This window comes from Nannobrachium achirus, assembly GCF_963921795.1.
Source record: "Nannobrachium achirus genome assembly, chromosome: 20".
Lineage (NCBI taxonomy): Eukaryota > Metazoa > Chordata > Actinopteri > Myctophiformes > Myctophidae > Nannobrachium > Nannobrachium achirus.
This window is the reverse complement of record NC_137827.1, coordinates 48,226,745-48,247,035: the sequence shown is the minus strand read 5'-3', so window position 1 is coordinate 48,247,035 and position 20,291 is coordinate 48,226,745. Positions and strand designations below refer to the sequence as shown.

The 20,291-nt window shown below is 45.1% G+C and overlaps 1 protein-coding gene across 1 annotated transcript in view; it reads left to right on the top strand.

The window, feature by feature from the left end:
• Positions 1 to 20,291, top strand: part of slc4a11 (solute carrier family 4 member 11) — a 227,040-nt gene that overhangs the window by 85,051 nt on the left and 121,698 nt on the right. The window contains exon 4 of the mRNA XM_080751219.1: positions 19,548 to 19,591. Coding sequence (XP_080607345.1) covers positions 19,548 to 19,591 — 44 coding nt within the window. The remainder of the gene's footprint in view (positions 1 to 19,547; positions 19,592 to 20,291) is intronic.

Sequence of the window (20,291 nt, the reverse complement as noted above, 5' to 3'; positions counted from 1 at the left end):
GACCTAGAATTATTGAATGCTTTAACTATTGAAAAATAGCAGATATACAAGCTCACAGCGCGGCACCGAGTGCCACGCTGCGAGCTTGTAGATCTGCTATTTTTGAAAAATCGTGAAAAATGTGTGCAAATGTTTCAATATGTATTTTCCAAAGCAAACTTTTGTAACTCAAATCTCTGCTTCTGGGGGGTCCCTGGAACAACATATTTTGAGATGGGGGTCCGCGGCCAAATAAATGTAATTTTGGGGGTCCTTGACATGGAAAAGTTTGAGAACCACTGATTTAGAGGAAGGATTTAAAAGTCAGGTCAAAGATCGGGTCAAAGATATTCAAAGACTTGCACAGATTTTCAAGATTTTTCAAAAATAGCAGATCTATAAACTCGCAGCGCGGCACTCGGTGCCGTGCTGTGAGCTTGTATATCTGCTGTTTTTTAATAGTTAAAACATAAAATAATGGTTAAAGTGGTTCAAATCTAACGCGACTCGGGCGCGTTCCAGGTATTTGAGATTTAAAGTATATGTGGCTCTGAAGGATGGCTTTTTCAGTTGGTCCAAACACTTTGTTCTGTTTGGTTGTAAGAAGAAGCAGCATACAAGTTCACGAGCAGGACTCTAAGACGCTACCTCTTTCAGAGTGAAAGCTAGGCGTTTTGGCAAGTCTGTCATTTCCCCCCGAAAGTACACAAAAACGTAACTAGGACGCTTTGTTACAGGGACGTGCTGGGCCCCTGATTCAGCCCGGGAAAAAGAGTTGGAGAGGCCCTCATTGCGCGCTATAGAGAGATCTCTCTCCATAGCACTGCTGCTACTCAAAGATTTGCCATTTCAGATCATGACAAGTGACAAGCCAGTGGGCCAATTACATGAGTTATATTTCGTCGTTGTCGGGTGGAAACCTTTATGTCCAAAACCGTTTGTTTTGTATTTATCATTTAAAAAAATTATTAACTCATTCTGTGCCGATCCCGAACTAGTTCGGCTTTATTTCAATCCAATACAATTTTTTTTTTATTAATTCACTTACCCCGAGCTGCTTGTAGAGTCGTGGGTGGTCCTGGCTCGCTAGCCGCTAGCCAGCTAGCCGTTCTACTCTGTCCGACGATATATTCCATTAAAAATGGTTTAAAATACATTTTTGAGCTCCCCAATGTTCACCCGATGTTCGGCGCCGCTTCCGATGAGTACACGAGTGTGCCGATCCCGAAGTAGTCCGGCTTTTTTTAATTAAATGAATAAAATGATAAGAGGCCTTCTGAAGCCTGGCCTGATTTTTCTAGCTACTAGCCGAAAGCTAGCAACCTCCCGGCCGGCCGTAATTTGCGAACGAAATCGCCAATCTCCGCCTAATCCAATGAAAGACCACATCTTTGAAGGCTTATATCTCTGGATTGTGTCTTTAGGGAAGCGGCGCGAGGTTTATTTACGGCGAAATCGCCCAAAAATGATCTTTTAGATGACAAAATGGGAATAGCCATTCTGTTAGCATTATCATCCGGGACATTTCCATGACGTGCATGAACGTGAGCACGTGAGGTCCTGGAAGGTGAGGTCCTGGAAGCTAAAGCGCTCGCCTATGAGAGATACCCTGGCATTCCTTGGCCCCTAGAGGGCGCTGGCACAGAATGAGTTAAACTAGTGAAAACAGCCGATCTACAAGCACACAACGCCTCGCGGTGCGAGGCGTTGTGTGCTTGTAGATCTGCTGTTTTCTTTTGTGCGACGGCCTTGTATGATGAAGCAGGGCTTTGCTTTGCGAAAAAATTTACACATTTGAAACTTGGAGATACGAGGTTTCTGCCCGACAGTGACGATTTACTTTGTTGGCAAAAATGGAACGAAGGCCAACATTTTAATTTAATTATTCATTCCGGCCGGGAATGAACCGGCCGTTCGGGAGTTGTCCCGCTTTTCCCAATGGCCTGCACGTCCCTGCTTTGTTAGAATTGCACGGAACTGTGAATCCATTCATCCTGCTTTGCCCCCTTGGAAACCGAAGGCTGCCATCCAGACGGCTTGGATGGCAGCTGTTGACGGTGACAGACAGCTCCTCAGCTGCGGGTGCTGATGATGCCTCTCTGCCCCCATCACTGCCACCCCACAGGTCAACAGGTTGCCGTTGCCACGGTAACTGTGACAGGTGTGCCTAGATTAGGGGGAGAGAAAGGGAGAAAAATGAGTGAGAGAGTCAAGAGGAGATGGAGATTGCGGTGGCCCCATGCCTCTCTGGATGTGATGGTGTCACGCATTATGTCTGAGCTGCAGAACATCTTCTTCATACATAGTAACACTTAAGGAATGTGTCAAGAGCTGTGAGGAGGAGAGGTGTGAGATGTTGGAGATTTTAGAGTAGTGGTTTGCCTCGGGTGTCAATGGCTTCCTACTGTAGATCCTGTGCGGAAAGTTTTTGAGCGAGTGTGTTGTTCCGTTTGTTGTGTCGATCAACGTTAGCCGCGCGTAGCCAGACGAATCTGCCATTGCAAAGAAAAATTGCCTGTGGCAGATTAGGTCTGGCCCCACTCAGTTATTTAAATATTTCACGGCTCACAAGTCGTGAGGAACCAACCAGGGGCCCAGTATGCAAATGTAGGGCGGGCGTATCACCTTTGCGCTACTCTGATTGGTTGTAGCTCTAACCCAGGGGTCTTCAACAGGGGGTCCGGGACCCCTCAGAGTTACTACAGGGGATCCTTCAAATCCTTGTGAGATGGAAACCTTTTTTCTTCTCCTTTTTTATATTAACCACTTGAACCCTAGAGTCCATATTCTGAGAACCTTAGCCAAAAATAGCATCACGCAGCCTCCAACGCCGTTGTGAGCTTGTAGATCGGCTATTTTCGGCAAAGAGGTTTGGTGTAGTGGGGGAAAAGAGCAGACTAAGTACAGAGTGAAAGGTCAAGTTTATTAAGTATTGTCAGTTCAAGTGGTTAAATATCTGAAAACACAAATTGACATGAATCCATAATACACTGATGATTGTGCTGTCAAACAATGACACTATATGGAATCTGTGAAAGGTTGTGGGGGTCCCTGCTTCATCTCTCTCTCAACTAAGGGGTCCTTGGCCTGTAAACGTTGAAGACCCCTGCTCTAACCAATAGAGTCTGTTTGAATCTTTTTGTAACCGCCCTTTGGAAAGCAAATGAACACTGAAAAGAACCAGACTAATGTCCACACAGGGATATTGTCTGGCTGTGCGAGGCTAGGTGTCAGTACCCAGATTATTGCCTGATGGTGAAAAAGGCCTTCTTGCTCTCCCTCCCTCCCCCTGTTGCAGTGGCGTCAGTTCAGCAAAAGCTAGGGTATGGAAAACAGGCATTACATTTTGTATAACACGGTTCTATTGTGAAAATAGCAGATCTACATGCTCACAACGCCTCGCGCTGCGAGGCGCTGCGAGGCGTTGTGAGCATGTAGATCGGTTATTTTCACAATGTCTGAAAAAAACTATTTTTTTCAGTTTTTTACACAGGTTTCTACGGTTTCTTGGGCTGGATATGGCAGCCTGGAACGGTCGTTCAAGTGCAGCTATAGCATGTTAGTAAACGTGCCACAATTAACAATAATGCATTGCACCTGTGCAGCTGACCTGCGGAACCTGGGAATATAGCATTCTGTCAAGATGGGGAGAATACAAGTGTGGAGAATATAATCATAATACCTTGCAAAAGTGACCATTTTGTAAAATTTTGCATTTGTAGTTATTTTACTGTGATTTAACAACATAATAACCAGCGCAGATAGACAAAAAGACATTCATGGATTTATATTTAAAAGTAACTTTTATTTCCCCCCCTGGGTATGGCAGCTGCATACCCCTGCCATACCCAATTGACGTCCCTGCCCTGTTGACTTGCAAATCCCTGGTTGGTCCCCTTCCTTTCTCCCTGTCTTCTCCTTCCCTCCTAAGTCAAGTCGTTGCACACAGTCGACCCTAATGTAATTAGCTGACGTGCATGCCCATTTCTGCTTTTAATTTATGTTGCAAATCATGACGTTATTTCATTATTCCACATCGCTGGGGCCATTTGCATCCACCATATCAAATCAATGTAGGATTCTGAGCGGAGGCTTCTAATCGCATCCTGTCTGGCTAAAACAGCCAGTTGTTTCGGAAAGAAAATGAGATAGAATCCACCAGAATCCCTAGACGGCAGCCTGTACCTAAATCTAATTTAGAAAACATCTGTCTGGTGTATTTAGTCACCTCATCCCATCCCCTGCTGGCTGTATTTATTATTTGTAGGTGATTTTATGCGAAATTCTATTGAGTTTCCTAAACCTAAATTTCTTTGACATCCCAGGTATTCCTCCGGGGATAGCGCTGAAGTGAACATTGAACCTTTTGATATTGTTCCAGCGTAGCTTGAGATGAAATTTTGATGATGGTTTCCAAAGTAATGTATTTTGGAGTGCTTGATTTAACGTCTCAGACACTTGGGTGAACTCCAAAGTGCACTGCTTTGAAAATGAGCGTGTATTTATGTGACCTCCTCATGAAAAAGAAGTAATGAGACGGAATTTCAGCTGTCACTACAGTCATTATGACAAAAATAAATGAATAAAATAAAATAAACTTGATGCCGTTCAACTAGGGATCTCTAGTTGTGCATCCCTTTAAATCAGAGGTCTTCAACGTTTTAAGGCCAGGGACCCCCAATCTGATTGGGGGATTGAGCAGGGACCCCCTGCCACCTCATAGGGTCGGGGGGTCGGGGCTACGACATATTTTTTATTTTAATACTTAATTTAGACACTTCAGCTTAGAGTGAAACATATGACATTTATTGAAGTATCATAACGTTTATGCAATGATATTGCATGGAGTGTGGCAGATGGGCTCTGCTCTGATGATATACAGATTTATCTGTGAAACACGACCTACACAGATTCTGATATCTCAGACCCCCAGAGCAGAGCATAAATACAGTACAACAACATACATCACTTACATCATTGAATGTACAATCTTAAAATCAAACATAACAACTCCAGTGTAGTAACACATGTAGAATAACCATGAAATGAGACAACCTCCTATCACTCATGGAATTAAAGCCAAGGGAGGAGGCCGGGGAGGAGGAGGAATTTTCCGACACTGACAAGCACAACCTGCTTTGACAGCTGCTCGAAAAGAATGAGCGGTGAGCTGAAGCTGCTTAAAAAGACCGCCTGAGTTACCCTGGGAAAAGGGGGTGTTTGAGAAGTAGCTAGTGGCGAATGAGAGAACGAACGTAGGTACGTGGATTGACTGGAGGCGTATGTATGAATGAACTGTTAGCGAATGAAAGAGGGGGTCCGGGGTATATCTAGGACTCTAACTTCCGTGTCCCAATGAACTACGCTGTGCTAGATATACAACAAAGGTAAAGCGAGCAGGTTGGCCATACCACTACCATTTCTAAAGATACTACTTATTAACTGAGAACCAATGTTAATACTATCAACAATATGTGAATTGCACATCATGCATACATTACAAGCTATTCAAAATGGACAGAATCATGATTTATTTTTAAGTGGAAAATGTTTAACAAATATTAAAAGACAAATGAACATATGTTGTTTAATCAAGCAAAATCATGCCATGCCCTTCATTGATGTGCATCATGTGCGTATCAGTTTGACTCAAAAGTGTACTTACTATTTTTCCATTATTCTACTGGCAACCTTACATCCGTGGTTCTCAATCTGTTTCATGTCAAGGACTCCAAAATTTACACTGATTGACATACCCGTGAAAATATATCTCATAGTATACAACTAATTATTTGGGGGGAAATGAATAACAACAACTGTGCAGTGATGGGGAAGAAAGAAAGGGAACTTGGAAAGACACTTCGTGACAAACCACAAATCATTTGACTGGTGTTTTCCAGCAGCCAGAGAACTGAGAAAAATAAATAAGGAACTGAAACCTCAGTCGTATGTATTTGGTGTACCGTACAGTACATACCGTAGGTCTAAGTCTGTGACTACACCAAGGGGTTTGCATTGGCTAGACTAGAGGTATTTTAACATTAATGATTGGAGTTGGGTGTTTTAATCTGTCTGTCTGTTTAAAGGTGTATTCAGTGATAATGAAAGTGGCCGGCGGGGGTCATCTTTTCCCTTACTGGCCTTACAGCGTGGAAATGTTTAGTTTTTTATAGATTTTTTACACCATTATAATGTTCTCGTTTTGATCATTAGACCCAATCACAGAATATCGGTAGGCCTACGTCTCCAGCTTCAGGATATGTATGATTCTGATTTACTACGAGACATGCCATTTTATGAGTTCAGTAGTTTACAATCTAGGCATTTAGCAGACGTTCTTAATTCAGAGCGACTGTGGTTCTCAAAACTTTTATTTTGACCATCATAACTAAACATCGTAACATAACTACAGCCATACTCTACCCTGATTGGTCGAGGACTGGCTGGCCACCTCTGAAAACCGAATCTAGCTATGCTCGCAACACGGGCCATGGTCAGCACACACTCTAGTGAGGAGAATGAATGGAAAATGTACCAAATATATATTTTTTTTGAATGAAATACAATCACTGAATATACCTTTAATTCTGTGGCGCCAAACCCCAAAAACATGTACTGTACTAAACTCAACATCCAGGGATGTAGCACTTGACAACTTTTAAAAAAAGGACAAGGGCAGTGCCTCAATTTCACCAATTTACTTTGGTCAGACAAGGGAGTGCCAGTGTTTCAGCCTAGTAGCCCTTGCCCCGATGAAGGCCAAAGGCCAGGTGGACTGAAATGTCTGACCAGAATAAATTGGTGACATTGAAGCACTGTCCTAGTGTCCTTGTGGCCGTTTAAAAGAAAAATTGGTGAGTGCTACACATCTTTGGATGTTAAGTTTAGAACTACAGTGTGCACTGCAGAAACAAATGACTATAAGAAGTACCTAAAATACAATACGATTAGAGGCATAGATGAGTAAAGAAAAAGATCTACTGTACTTGACAGTAGAGTTTCAACAGTCTTAACTAATCTATCTACAAGCTCATAACGCATTACAATGCAACACATAATACGTTTTTACAGTTTGTCGGCTATTATCAGTATTTTTTAAATACAGCTTAAAGGGGAGAACTACCCATTTTCAACATTGTACTATGTAATTAATATACATTTGAGTTGTTATGTGGAAATAAGAAAAAAGTCTTAAAGTCTTAACTCAAAGGTATATTATTTACATAGTTCAATGTTGAAAATGGGTGGTTCTCCCCTTTAAGTGGTATATCAGACTAATCAAATCAATGTAGTTGCGCACACACACATACACATTGATTGATTGCTTTATTAACTGTTTCCATTAAAAAGCAGAAAGTACACACACGTCACACACACACACACACACACACACACACACACACACACAGTACGGGTCCTCTCGGGTCCACTCTGGTAATACACATAATGATTGACAACCCCGTGTTCCGAGGGAAATGCCACCATTCCGACCATTCCGACCCAGCTTCGAGTGATTACGATAAAACACCGACGAACCATGCACGGGTCTCTCGGGTATTCGGGTAATTTCGGGGTCGGGCCTCATTCCTGTTTATATACACGTGTGCTTAGTCTGCGTATCAGAGGCACTTGCCTGTCGGGCAAGTACAGGTCATGTTCTACTTGCCCAAAGGTCATGCCCACTTGCCCGAAAACTACTGTATATCGTCCACTATAAAATGTTTTGTTTTGTGTAGCAACAGTGAAAACAGCACATTATAGGTAAACCGTGCCCTTATTTTACATTCCACAGAGCACAAGGCTCTGGCCACGTTCAGGTGTTTAGAGAGATACCCTCTCAAACGAGCACTTGCCCGGTCAGCCAACCAGAAAGTGAACTGCACCTGACCGAGAGGTTTATTCACCTGCCAGGGCAGGTGGGCAAGGCCTGGGACAACCATGAGAGTTATAGGAGTTAAAGTAGCAACTGAGACACTTGATTTAGCAAACTGAGTGGCGAGTAGTAAAGTTCAGGAGACGATCACTTGGGTTTAGGTATACTTTATTGACCAGAATGGAAGCAGTAAGCAAGCATCATACAGCATGGCATATTGAGCACCCTACTATAGAGACAGCATAACAGCATGGCATATTGAGCACCCTACTATAGAGACAGCATAATATCTAAGGCCTATATAAGCGCAGCATATTGCAGCCTACCTTAAGTGCTACTATAAGAGCATAGAATCTATATCCTAAGTGAAGCATTGTTTGGCATGGATTCTGCTTAGGGCCCTTACTCGCTGACCCACGATCCTCATGTTGCCATGAGTATCGAGGGCATATCTTATTACAGCGAGTTCGGGCCCGAGACCCCCCACGGGGGATCCGAGGCAGAACCTGACGGTGGAGCTGGGGTGGTGGCGGGGCAGTGCAACAAGACTGAGACCCACCATCTGCTTTCCCTATGAACCCTGGGTAAGGGGGGGGCAGGACCCAGTGTCCCGTCCCCCTCCGCGCGCGCGCCCCCTTGTGACCGCCTCCCGAACTAGCTACGATCCTACGAATCTTCGCATCATTTCAGGAGACGATCACTTGGGTTTAGGTATACTTTATTGACCAGAATGGAAGCAGTAAGCAAGCATCATACAGCATGGCATATTGAGCACCCTACTATAGAGACAGCATAACAGCATGGCATATTGAGCACCCTACTATAGAGACAGCATAATATCTAAGGCCTATATAAGCGCAGCATATTGCAGCCTACCTTAAGTGCTACTATAAGAGCATAGAATCTATATCCTAAGTGAAGCATTGTTTGGCATGGATTCTGCTTAGGGCCCTTACTCGCTGACCCACGATCCTCATGTTGCCATGAGTATCGAGGGCATATCTTATTACAGCGAGTTCGGGCCCGAGACCCCCCAAAACTACAAAACCCCCAAAACCGCCAAAAGCTCAGAATCCCATGCCATCGCTAGCCAACTGCGAGGAAGGCAGCTCTGCTGTGACTCTAGCGATTAAGAATTATCATTACTGCGGGGGCAACTATGAACTGCCTGTCCTATTGCTGTAGAATTAATTACTATTAATACTGCTAAGCGAAATAAGTAAGAATAGTACCGCCTGCATGGCTTACTATACATACTACTAAGCAAAATAATAGTAAAAGAATTAACGCTAGCCGAACGCTATTAATACTGATAAAGCAAATAATAAGTAAGAATATTAGCAGCTGGCAGACCGAACCAACGGTGAGGAAGGCGGTTCTGCTGAACTATAATGATATACTGAATCTAACCGAGCCATACTAAACAGCCTAGTGAAAGCGGGAGCAGCACACTGAAAATATATATACAGACAGCAGAACCAAAAGCAGCGATGAGACCTTCAATTCATAATTTCAGCACCAGACAGCTTGATACATCCTACCTAACTGACACCCCAGCAACCACCTAGCTTTGCATGATTGAAATATTAAAGCGTAAAATTTATCGTGGCCCGCAACCTATCAGGGGCGCGAGCCCCGAGTAACGCAACAGAAGCAGCAAAGAAAACATGCAACCTATCAGGGGCGCGTGCCCCGAGTAACGCAACAGAAGCAGCAAAGAAAACATGCAACCTATCAGGGGCGCGTGCCCCGAGTAACGCAGCAGAAGCAGCAAAGTGAAACCCTATGGAACAACCCTGCTAATAGTGCCTGCAGCACTATTAGCATCAGCAGCAGAAGCGTTAACTGAAGCGCGTCCAACTCCAGCTTGGAACCATCACGCTTCGGTCAGTCCTGTGTTATGTGTGCTTGATAGCTGGGCGTGCAGGATCTTGAGTTAGCTGAGGGCACCAGAAGTGCTGGTGGTGTGGCTGCACCGATCCGGAGAGAATGCAGAGTGAAGAGGGGCGGGCCGCCAATCTAGCAGCTCTCTCCGGGGGGCGTGTGACGAGGACGTCAGGCAGACAGCCCGGTGTTCAGCATGGACATGAAAGGACAGAAGGGAGAGTTAGTTCTGCGACTGACACTGGTGTACCTTCCCTGGTTTAACTGCGAGCTGCAATCTTCAGAGGCCATGTGCTAGTCACATCTTAAGCCTGGCCTTGGTGACCGCATGTGCTTGCTGCAGAAATACAATCTTAGCTTTAGCTGACCATAGCAATGAAACCACGCCTAGGGTCGCTGACTTTTAGGATCACCGAGAAATTTTTCGCAGCCCACAGAGCGCTCTGCTGCAGAGTCTGCTGCTGCACATATAAGAATCTCCACAAGATACCCGTCTTGACCTTTAAAGGCAAGCTATGCAAGCCTAGAGAGCGGCTAAAGCCCAACATTCAGTACAAGTAAGTCGCTGCTATGTAACTATGGTTGCCTATTATTAGCAGCTTAGAGAGCGGCTGAACGCTCACAGAATCGAACAAGCAAATGCGTTGCTATTTACCTGCTAGAGTGTGGCTCCTCAGTGCATCTGGGAAAGCTGCAGCTGGCGAGAGGAATGGAGTTCCCACCGCTGGTGCTGAAACTGCAGCTTCCCATGTTCCCTTGCGACCTGGCGGTGGCGACGACGGTCACAGCCTGACAGCGCCCCCGGAAGATGGGCCGGCACCCCAGGCTTCCAGCACGACGCAGCGCTGGTTCATGCTCATGGTAGCAGCGGTAATAGCATCAACTGATGCTGTAGCGGGTGGGCGGGCAGCCGGACGGGAGGGCGGGCGAGCAGTGCAGGCGGGCGGGCGGGCGGGCAGGCAGGCGGGAGGGCGGGTGGGCAGGCTGGCAGCCCATGGCAGCGGCAGAAGCAGCGGAAGCTGTAGTAGCGACGCCCTCTCCAGTGCCAACCGACTCCTGACTGGTCTCATGGAACTATACAGTAGTGGACGAAACTATAAGAATAAACATGTTAGCAGAAAACACTCAGCCGCTGCAGCGCGACGCTGCAACGATGGCATGCTGTAGCAGCCGCTATGCAGTGGCTCCAACAAGAAGCCGAAAGGACAGACATGATGTCAGCAGCAACATGTAGCAGCCGTGGCCCGAAGCTACAAAGAAAAACGCGATTTAGTGGAACATGTAGCAGCTTTAGCACAAAGCCGCAATGCTAACCTGATGCCGTGGCAGGGGCATGCCGCAGCTCCGGCCTGGAGCTGAAATGACAAATCTGTTAGCAGAAACCTCAGCAGCTGCAGCGCCATGCTGCTATGGCGACCTGCTGCTGTAGCCGCTATGCAGCAGCTCCAGCACGAGCTGAAAGTATAGAAATCATGTTAGCAGTTAGACATGTAGCAGCCGCAGCAAGAAGCTATAAAGTAAAACACGATTAGTGGAACATGTAGCCGCTTTAGCATAAAGCTGCCATGATAACCTGATGACGTAGCCGTGGGCCTGCAGCCACTCCGGCCTGGAGCTGAAATAATAAACAGAATGTTAGCAACCAACAAGTATTAGCTTTAGCATGAGCTGAAAGAAGACATGAAGCAGTATTTTACAAGCATCAGCCTTAGCTGAAATTATTAGCAGTTATGCTAGCACGCCGCCGCAGTTGAGTGGAGCTACCAATAGCTGAACTATAGGAGCCACTAGCACCATGATGTGACCATTCTAGCCTCCAAGATAGCAGCACAACGGATAAGGAGAATCCTGGATAAGAACATGATGTTACAACAGTCATGTAGCAGCCGCAGCACAAGCTATGAATAAAACACACTGTTAGTGGAACATGTAGCCGCTTAGCCTGAAGCTGCCATAATAACATGATGCTGTAGTAGCGGGCCTGCCGCGGCTCCGGCATGGATCTGTAGTGATAAAGTAATGTTAGCAACAGACATGTAGCACTTTAGCCTGAAGCTGAAAAGAAAGCATGGCGTTAGCAGCCTTTATCCTGGAGCTGCAATGGTGAACGTGATAGCAACAGTCCTGTAGCCGCTTTAACATGGTTTGTAACGATAAACAACTCGTCATTTTTCACTAGCAGTAGCCCTAGCTGTAATTATTAGCTCGAGTGCCGCAGCTACGGAAACGCCACGGGGACATACAGTGCGATACGCAGTGACCCAGAACTATACCTTAGATTGAAACAAATACGGCAGCTCGATAGTGGATATTATCCAATGACTTCACCTTCAACGCTGCCACACTCGACGCCGCCCTGATGCCAACAGACACGCGGCAGTTTCTGGCCCGGGCTGCAAACATGTTATGTTAGCGTTTTCACCAAGCGTAGCATCGGCAGCCCTCATCAGCTGCTATGCCAGCAGGCAGCCGCAGCTTGGGCAAAGCTAGCATTAACCGAGACCAGGCAAATCCTCATGAACAGCAAACGAAGCCTGTATGCTAAGCTTGAACAGTGGGCACAAGCGAAGCATAGACATTGATAATACATGCGCATCCCTGCCCTATTGAACTGCGCGTGCACATAAAATAATATAATAACGAAAAAGAATCGTAACGGACCAGGTGACAAGGAGGTTGAATGCTAGAGAGCCACATTACCCATGCGCTCAGTATGCGCAGAACGTGCGCCACCCTTCGCTTCGTGACGCTACCCTCTGCTAGCCTGTATGCTAGGTAGCTGCTGACCACGGACACACGCAACCCCCATGGAATATGCAGCTTGAAGAGTCATTACGGAACATTAGCAAACCTCTTTAGCTACATGAGTTCTGAGTTGCTAGCTCAGAAGCTAGGTGAACGCTGCCGTTTACAGACACCTGCAACCTACAAACTGAATCCTCCTAGCGTGATTCATTACTTGCTACGGGGCCATGTTTTCACGCGGGCCGCCACTCTGCCTTGACATGGCTAGCACATTGATTTACCAGCTAACAGCATCCTTACCGTAATAGCCGGCTAGCAATAGCCACCAGCTAGCTCCTAGCTGACTGTACATTAAACCTGTTGTTCCGCGCTAGCAGATACGGCCCGCGCCGTTGCAAAGTACTGACATTGTTATCGACAAACCCAACGACTGAGATTACTTTAACTCATGGTAGCCCAGTAAAGGCCCACCAGGGCACGAAATAAGTTAGCATTTAGCCCGTAGCCACAGCCAACTTCTATGATACTGAGTTTACCTTTAGCAACTTTAGCAAGCCTGTAGCACCTTTGAAATAGCCTTAGCAACAAACAACTGAAAGTACAGAATCAGCTAGGCACCGGCAACGATAGCCAAAAAATCTGAACCTTGAAACAGCAGTTTAGAATTCAGCGATTACCAGAATAACGATCTCAAACTTCCCATACAACCTGGCCAAGAACACAGCTTCTTAGTTTGGCAGTTAAGAACATGAATTGAGCGATAAAAAAAAAGCAGACACAGCCGGAAATACTCAGCCAAGTTAGGCACCCTCCTTCTTTTCTTCTCTTTTCTTTTACAAAGGCACAATAAAATTAGCTTAGCAACAACAACAACAGCCCAAACGTATTAAAATAGCTTAGCAACAACAACTGCCGCATGGATTCAGCAGCACTGCACTGCAGAAATCAGCTGGGAATCAGCAACATCCGCAGAGATCCACAACTTGTTGAAACAATACTAGAACCCTTCTACAGTCTATGACTAGAACACAGCAGTGTCCACCCGAATCCACAATCCCAGAGACTTTCCATACAACCTGCCTTGATCCCAGCATAGACAGCAGCGAAAAAACACGATCCAAGCAGAAGTCAGCAGCACAACCAACCAGTAGCCCCTTCGAGACAGCCATGCGTAGCAGCAGCAGTGCTATGCAACAAGACTGAGACCCACCATCTGCTTTCCCTATGAACCCTGGGTAAGGGGGGGGCAGGACCCAGTGTCCCGTCCCCCTCCGCGCGCGCGCCCCCTTGTGACCGCCTCCCGAACTAGCTACGATCCTACGAATCTTCGCATCATTAAAGCATCGAAAATAGCCGACCTCCAAGCTCACAACGTGTTGCGCTTGAAGAGGGCACTTTTTACGGATGGATAAAAGGGCAGGGGCTCAAGCCCCCCTTTGATGTCTATGTGTGCACATGCCTGCTACTGTATGCTAACGACGGCGTGGCACAATCCGTGTATTTTATTTCATAAACCTGTCGTGAGCGGTTATCACAAGTGACATTTAATATGTCGGGCAGGCACGTTATTAATTGCAATTTTCAATTTGAAGTGTTCGGCCGACACTTTCATCCACAGTGGCTCACACCGACTAAGCAGGTACCGTGGGCTGTTTGGTGCCCTTTGGGGCACAAGACTGTTAGTTGATTGACATGTTTTCTGTTTCGGGCTAAATGAACCTTTGATGATTTAGTAACATGATCTGTTCTCCGTAATGACTGTGGGGAAACGCTCTCCAGCAGAGGCGTCAATTGGGTATGGCAAGCTATGGCAGCTGCCATACCTTGGCTACAGGGGGAAATAATTTTCATTGTGCCTGTTGATAAGGTATGGCAACATGACTGGTGTCTTGCATGCGCGCCTTCGCGCGCATGCAAGACACCAGTCATGTTGCCATACCTTAGCTTTTTCTGAACTGACGCCACCTCTCTCCAGTAGGCAGCGCACGTCCTGCAGCCCCCCCCCCTCCATCCTGTTTGTCATCATTTCCCGCCACCTCGATATATATCCCCCCCTCAGTATGCTGCTGTAGGATTACATAACACCCCATTAGATCATTTTCACTGCCACCCCAGCGACTATTAATGCCAGCGAAGATTGACTTTTAAACCAGTAAGACCGGAAAAATATATGTATTTGGCTGCGGATCCCCACCTTTTTTTTGTTCCAGGGACCCCCCAGAAGCAAAGATTTGAGTTCAAAATGTTCGCTTTAAAAGAATATATATTCAAAGATTTGTGAATAATGTTATGTTTTTTCAAAAATAGCAGATCTACAAGCTCGTAGCGCGGCACTCGGTGCCGCGCTATGAGCTTGTAGATCTGCTATTTTTTTATAGCCAAAGTATAAAAAAAATATTGTGTGACACAGATGCGTTCCCGGTCTTATTTAGTTAAGAGGGATCCAGCAGAGAGAAAAAAAAAAGAAAACAGCCGGTGTCACATTTTCAACACTTTTCAACACTTTCAGCTGCCTAATCCTCCCCACCAAACTAGCCCAGATTAATTTCAACATCGTATATAGAGTCATTCAGAAGACATTAGCGCGGAGGTGAGCCGCAGCGGGACTTGGTGGGTAGGGGTGTCGGGGGTGACGGGTAATCCTATATAAATGTACGAAGATCTTCTGACAACCGCAGCCTTGACGGCAATTATAGCGGGGGTTTTGGTGTGTGTTGGTCTCTTAATCTGTAGTACACGGCCGCCCACCCCAGCTGGGGTGCAGCAGATTAACCCCAAGACCATGCTTTTGATAGAAGACAACCTTGATAACCCCAAAATCCAGCACACTTGTCTGGCTTCTGTTGGTTCCGTTCCTCTTCACCTGCCGTAGTCCTTATCACCAGGATAGTGTCAGGGGCGTCACAAGGGGGGGAAAAGTGGGACTTACTAGGGCCCAAGGTGGAGGGGCCTGGAATTATTTTACACTTTAGCTATTGAAAAATAGCAGATCTACAAGCTCACAGCGCGGCACCGAGTGCTGCGAGCTTGTAGATCTGCATTTTTTTAAAATGTTGTGAAAATGTGTGCAAATCTTTGAATACATGTATTTTTTTAGGCGAACATTTGTAACTCAAATTTTGCTTCTGGGGAGTCCCTGGAACTAAATATTTTGACATGGGGGTCTGTGGCCAAATAAATATCATTTTGTGAGTCCCTCACATGAAAAGGTTTGAGCACCACTGACATGGAAACAAGTTTTTCAAAAAACCTTGGAAGGATTTGAAATATTTTTTTTAAAAATGCACACATTTTCAATTTTTTCTCTCGAAAATAGCAGATCTACAAGGTCGCCGCGCTGTGAGCTTGTATATCTGCTATTTTTCAATAGTTAAAGTACCCAGGACCCAGAATTTGGTGCGACACCACTGGATAGTGTTATGGTGTCTGTCTCTCTCTCTGTCACTCTCTGTCTCTCTCTCTCTCTATCTGCCACTATCCCCCTGGGGGTTCCACTATGTGAAGGACTTCTTCGATTCCATCACCCCACTTTACCCTATTAGAGAATTCTTTAGATATACTATACTAAATATAATAATATAAATAAATTGAATTTCCAGAGGGTGGAAGTGCAATGAATACAGTATTTATTAACAACATAATCAAAGAGCTCTGAGACAACACTTAACATGCGTGTTGCCTCCCCCTCCCAGGCAGCGTCCCCCATTTATACACATACAGTGTGACAAGAATAAAGAAAGGGTGTCTCCTAAACAATGTCTAAAGATACAATTCTGAAGAGTCTTCCATGTATGGACTGATGACGTCGGAGCGCGTGTGGAGCCATGGTCCCGATAGACAGCTGTTGCTGAGTCAGTCTTACTGTATTTTTAACTTGCTGAGGTAAAGTGACAGACACATGACTGCACATATAAAACAAAGATTACATTTCATAGAATCTATTACAACCCTCACCTTGCCTTTGCTGCAGTGACGTAAAGTACATTCTTTACTCCACTACATTTATTTGAAAACATCAGTTATTTATTACTTTGCAGGTATAAATTACAATATTATAAAACATACATTAACCAGTTTAGCCCTATTCTATCCACGGGTTTCCAACGCCGCATTGCGCAGACGTTGTACCGAGCTTCCCGGCGCCGCAGCCGAGTGTGATTTACAAGCTCACAACAGGTTGCATCTGCGACGCGACGTGAGTTTGTATGTCTGCTGTTAAACCGGAAGTGTGGTCCAAATAATCTCCAGTAAACTCCCGCGGAAACAGGTGGATACCTAGGCTATTTGAAAATAGACGATTTACAAGCTCACAACGCGTCGTGAAGCGAACTTGTATATCTGCTATTTTCAAACATTTTGTACTTTTACTTTTGGTATACTTTAAGTTCATTTTGATGCCAACACTTTACTTTTACTCAAGTACATTTTGAATTCCGTTACTTGTAACAGAGTATTTCTATACCGCAGTATTGATACTTTTACTTAAGTAAAATACACGCACATGCACGCACGCGCGCGCATGCACGCACGCACACACACACACACACACACGCACACTAGGGCTGTCACAATTATTACATAATCGTCTAATCGTGATTATTTGACATTATCGCAATTATTTTGTCATAATCGTCATAATTGGGAATGTTGAAAAATGTCAGAAATAGTGGAAATCTACAGCAGATCTACAAGCTTGTAGATCAGCTATTTCCACTATCAATGTTATTTTTTAAGTAGTAAGTTGTCAAATATGTCAGTAATGCATTTGTATATTTAGGTTATGTGTCATATCTACCATATGCAAATTCAAAGCCTAAAAGCCAAACAGAAATGTAATTATCAACGACAAAAACACAATTAAATCGTTAATCGCCAATTATTTGAGTGACAATTAATCGTCATGTAAAATGTCATATCGTGACAGCCCTAACGCACACACTGGTTTCTGGATCATTGATGTTTCTGACATTAGCGTGGTTTCACCTTGGCTTACAGGCTTGTTAAAAGGGAAGACAGGGCTTCTCTCTCTCGCCTGTCTGCCTGTCACTGGGGGGGAGGAGCATTGATTGATTCCCAGATGGAGCCGGCAGCATGCATCATGGAGGAAAGCCCGTCATAACCCAGCGAAGCCCCTTCCCCCACCGCCAGAGACACTGATAACTGTTATGTAATGCTCTGCTTTATGACGGGCAGCATGGTGCCTCCACGCTGCTAGTTTAATTGCGACCGTAGGTCGCATTTACTACCAAAACCTCCACAGGCTGTCCGTGAGTGAGTCAGTCCGTCAGTCACACGTCACACTCTTGCCCTGCTCATATCTCCGCAACCGTTGCCCCGATCCATGCCAAATTTTGCACACACACTCCTTACCTGCCAAACTACAACCTCCAAGGACCCCTGGAGCTCCAGGGACCCCCAGGTCCCTGGGGGACCCCCAGATGTAAAAAATGACCAAATGTGCTAAACTGACCAAATGACCACCCCAACGGGGCTGCTCACGGGGAATTCCCGGGGACCACCGACTCCTGGTGCTCCAGAACGGGTGCAAAAGTGGTGGCGCCCCCAGTGGAGGACCCCCTACACTGCAGCTCACATAAAATGCCGTAACTCCGGCTAGGAGCGACCGGGACAGCCGGGGCCGGTACCTATTCGTCCGCCTTGGCGGCGCGGAGATCCCACCCCTCATTTCTCACATGGCCCTCTTCTAGCGCCACCATGAGGCCGATTCTTGCAAAACACATTTTTGGACACTGCTCCTACAATTTTTGCCCTAAAATGACGCAAATCGGTACACAGTATGTCTACACTCATCCCATCAACATGAATCTCTCCCATATAGCGCCACCTCCAGGCCGATTTTTAAAAACACATTTTTGGACACTGCTCCTACAGATTTTGCCCTAAAATCACGAAAATCACTACACAGTATGTGTATGTCATCAACATGGATCAGGAAGATTTTGGAAAAACACATTTTTGCCCTTGGAGATAAGTGACCTGCGGTCGCTTATCTCCCGATTAGGGAGTCTTACTGGTATGTCTGTAGTGTGTGTGCGCGTGTGTGTGTGTGTGTGCCTGTGTGTGTGTGTGTGTGTGTGTGTGTGCGTGTGTTAGGGATGGTACGATAATCGCTATTATTGTTTACCGTGATAAAAAACACTCACAATTATTTTATTGGGGAGATTTAAATGTATCGTGAAATTATCCTCCGCCATGCACTGGGATCAATTCACATTTTATGTGCCGAGCTGCATATCTGGTACCATTTAAACCCTCTATAATTGGTAAAACGGACCTGGAAATTACTTTATACAGTCTTTTTTTTCACTCTCTACCAAATCTACAAGCTCGCTTTGAGCTTGTAGATCTTCTATTTTTTGGCAATTGTTCCGTCCCAGGATAATGGATGTTGGGGATATTTTGATTATTGCGATAATATCGTAAATCTTAAATTAGTTTTGGTCACAATAATCGTGACATGAAATTTTCATAGCGTCCAATCCTTAGTGTGTGTGTGTGTGTGTGTGTGTGTGTGTGTGTGTGTGTGTGTGTGTGTGTGTGGTTGTCTTTGCGTGAGGGTATGCACGTTTATGTCTAATTGTTTGTGTGTGAGTACGTGTGTATGGTACAATGTGTGTTTTCTGCATATACTGTACACATGGATGTGAATATAAGGTCTGTCCAAGTTTTAATTTTATTTATTTCTTTACTTAAAAGAGGCAGCCCTGTAAAACAAGCCCTTTGTGTGTTATCAGAGAAACATGTTCTTGTCTCAGCTCTACAGAGTGTGTATTAAGGACCTTATCAGCAGTTACTTCCAGTCCTTGTTGAATGAGAGCTTTTAGAGACTCTCTTCTGGACATTTCCGTCACTAAAAAGTGGGCCTCTGTTTCTCCGTCTTTCTGTCATTTCCTTTTTCTGTTGTGTTTACTTGTGATCGCTGCCTTTTCTCACTTTTTTCTCACAGTTCTGTTAACGATGAATGCTGCAAATGTCCTTGCTTTTATGGGTATTTGATTACCAACACTTTGTGTCTAATTGAGCCATCCCTTTCATTTCCCCTCAGACACAGACGATTCTGGATGTGTGCTGTTGAACACGTCAAGAAGGGTATGTAAATATCACCACTAATTGCATGTGATTTCTTTGCTGATTCGATCCATAAAAACATAAACAGTATTTACATGCATGGCAGTGTTCAGTATTATATGGATATATGAAATATTCAAGTGCAGTATACTTAATCTGCACTGAAATTAACCATCCTGCCGACAACTTAATGGCAGCCTTCTCAATTCCACGTCCAGCTTGCGACCATGACTAAGAATTACTTTGATTAATGAATTATTAGATTAATAGTTTTTCTTCCCTTAGTGCAGTGGTAATCAGAGTGGGGTCCCGACCCCCATGGGTCTTTTGATTTTAACCAAATCAACACTATTTAAAAATAGCAAAAATAGCTGATCTTAAAACTCACAACGATGCGATTCTGACAGAACCCTCGCTAAAAACCCCAGGACGACAATCCACCCGTCCTAGACAATTTGCCCTCTTGGCCCCCAAACTGTGGAATAAATTCCCTGTCGCACTTAGAACAGCAGACTCACTCCTTGGCTTCCGCCGTGGCCCAAAGACCCACTTCTTCAGACTCTACCTAAGCCCATAGCACTTACTGTAGCACTTGCCTACCCCCAATGACCATACATGAAAGCCAGATAGCATTTTTTAGGTTTTAAATATAACGTTTTTTACTGATTAGGTGCTCGGTCTACCTATGTTACTTTTGTTTAGATTGATATTTCTATGCATT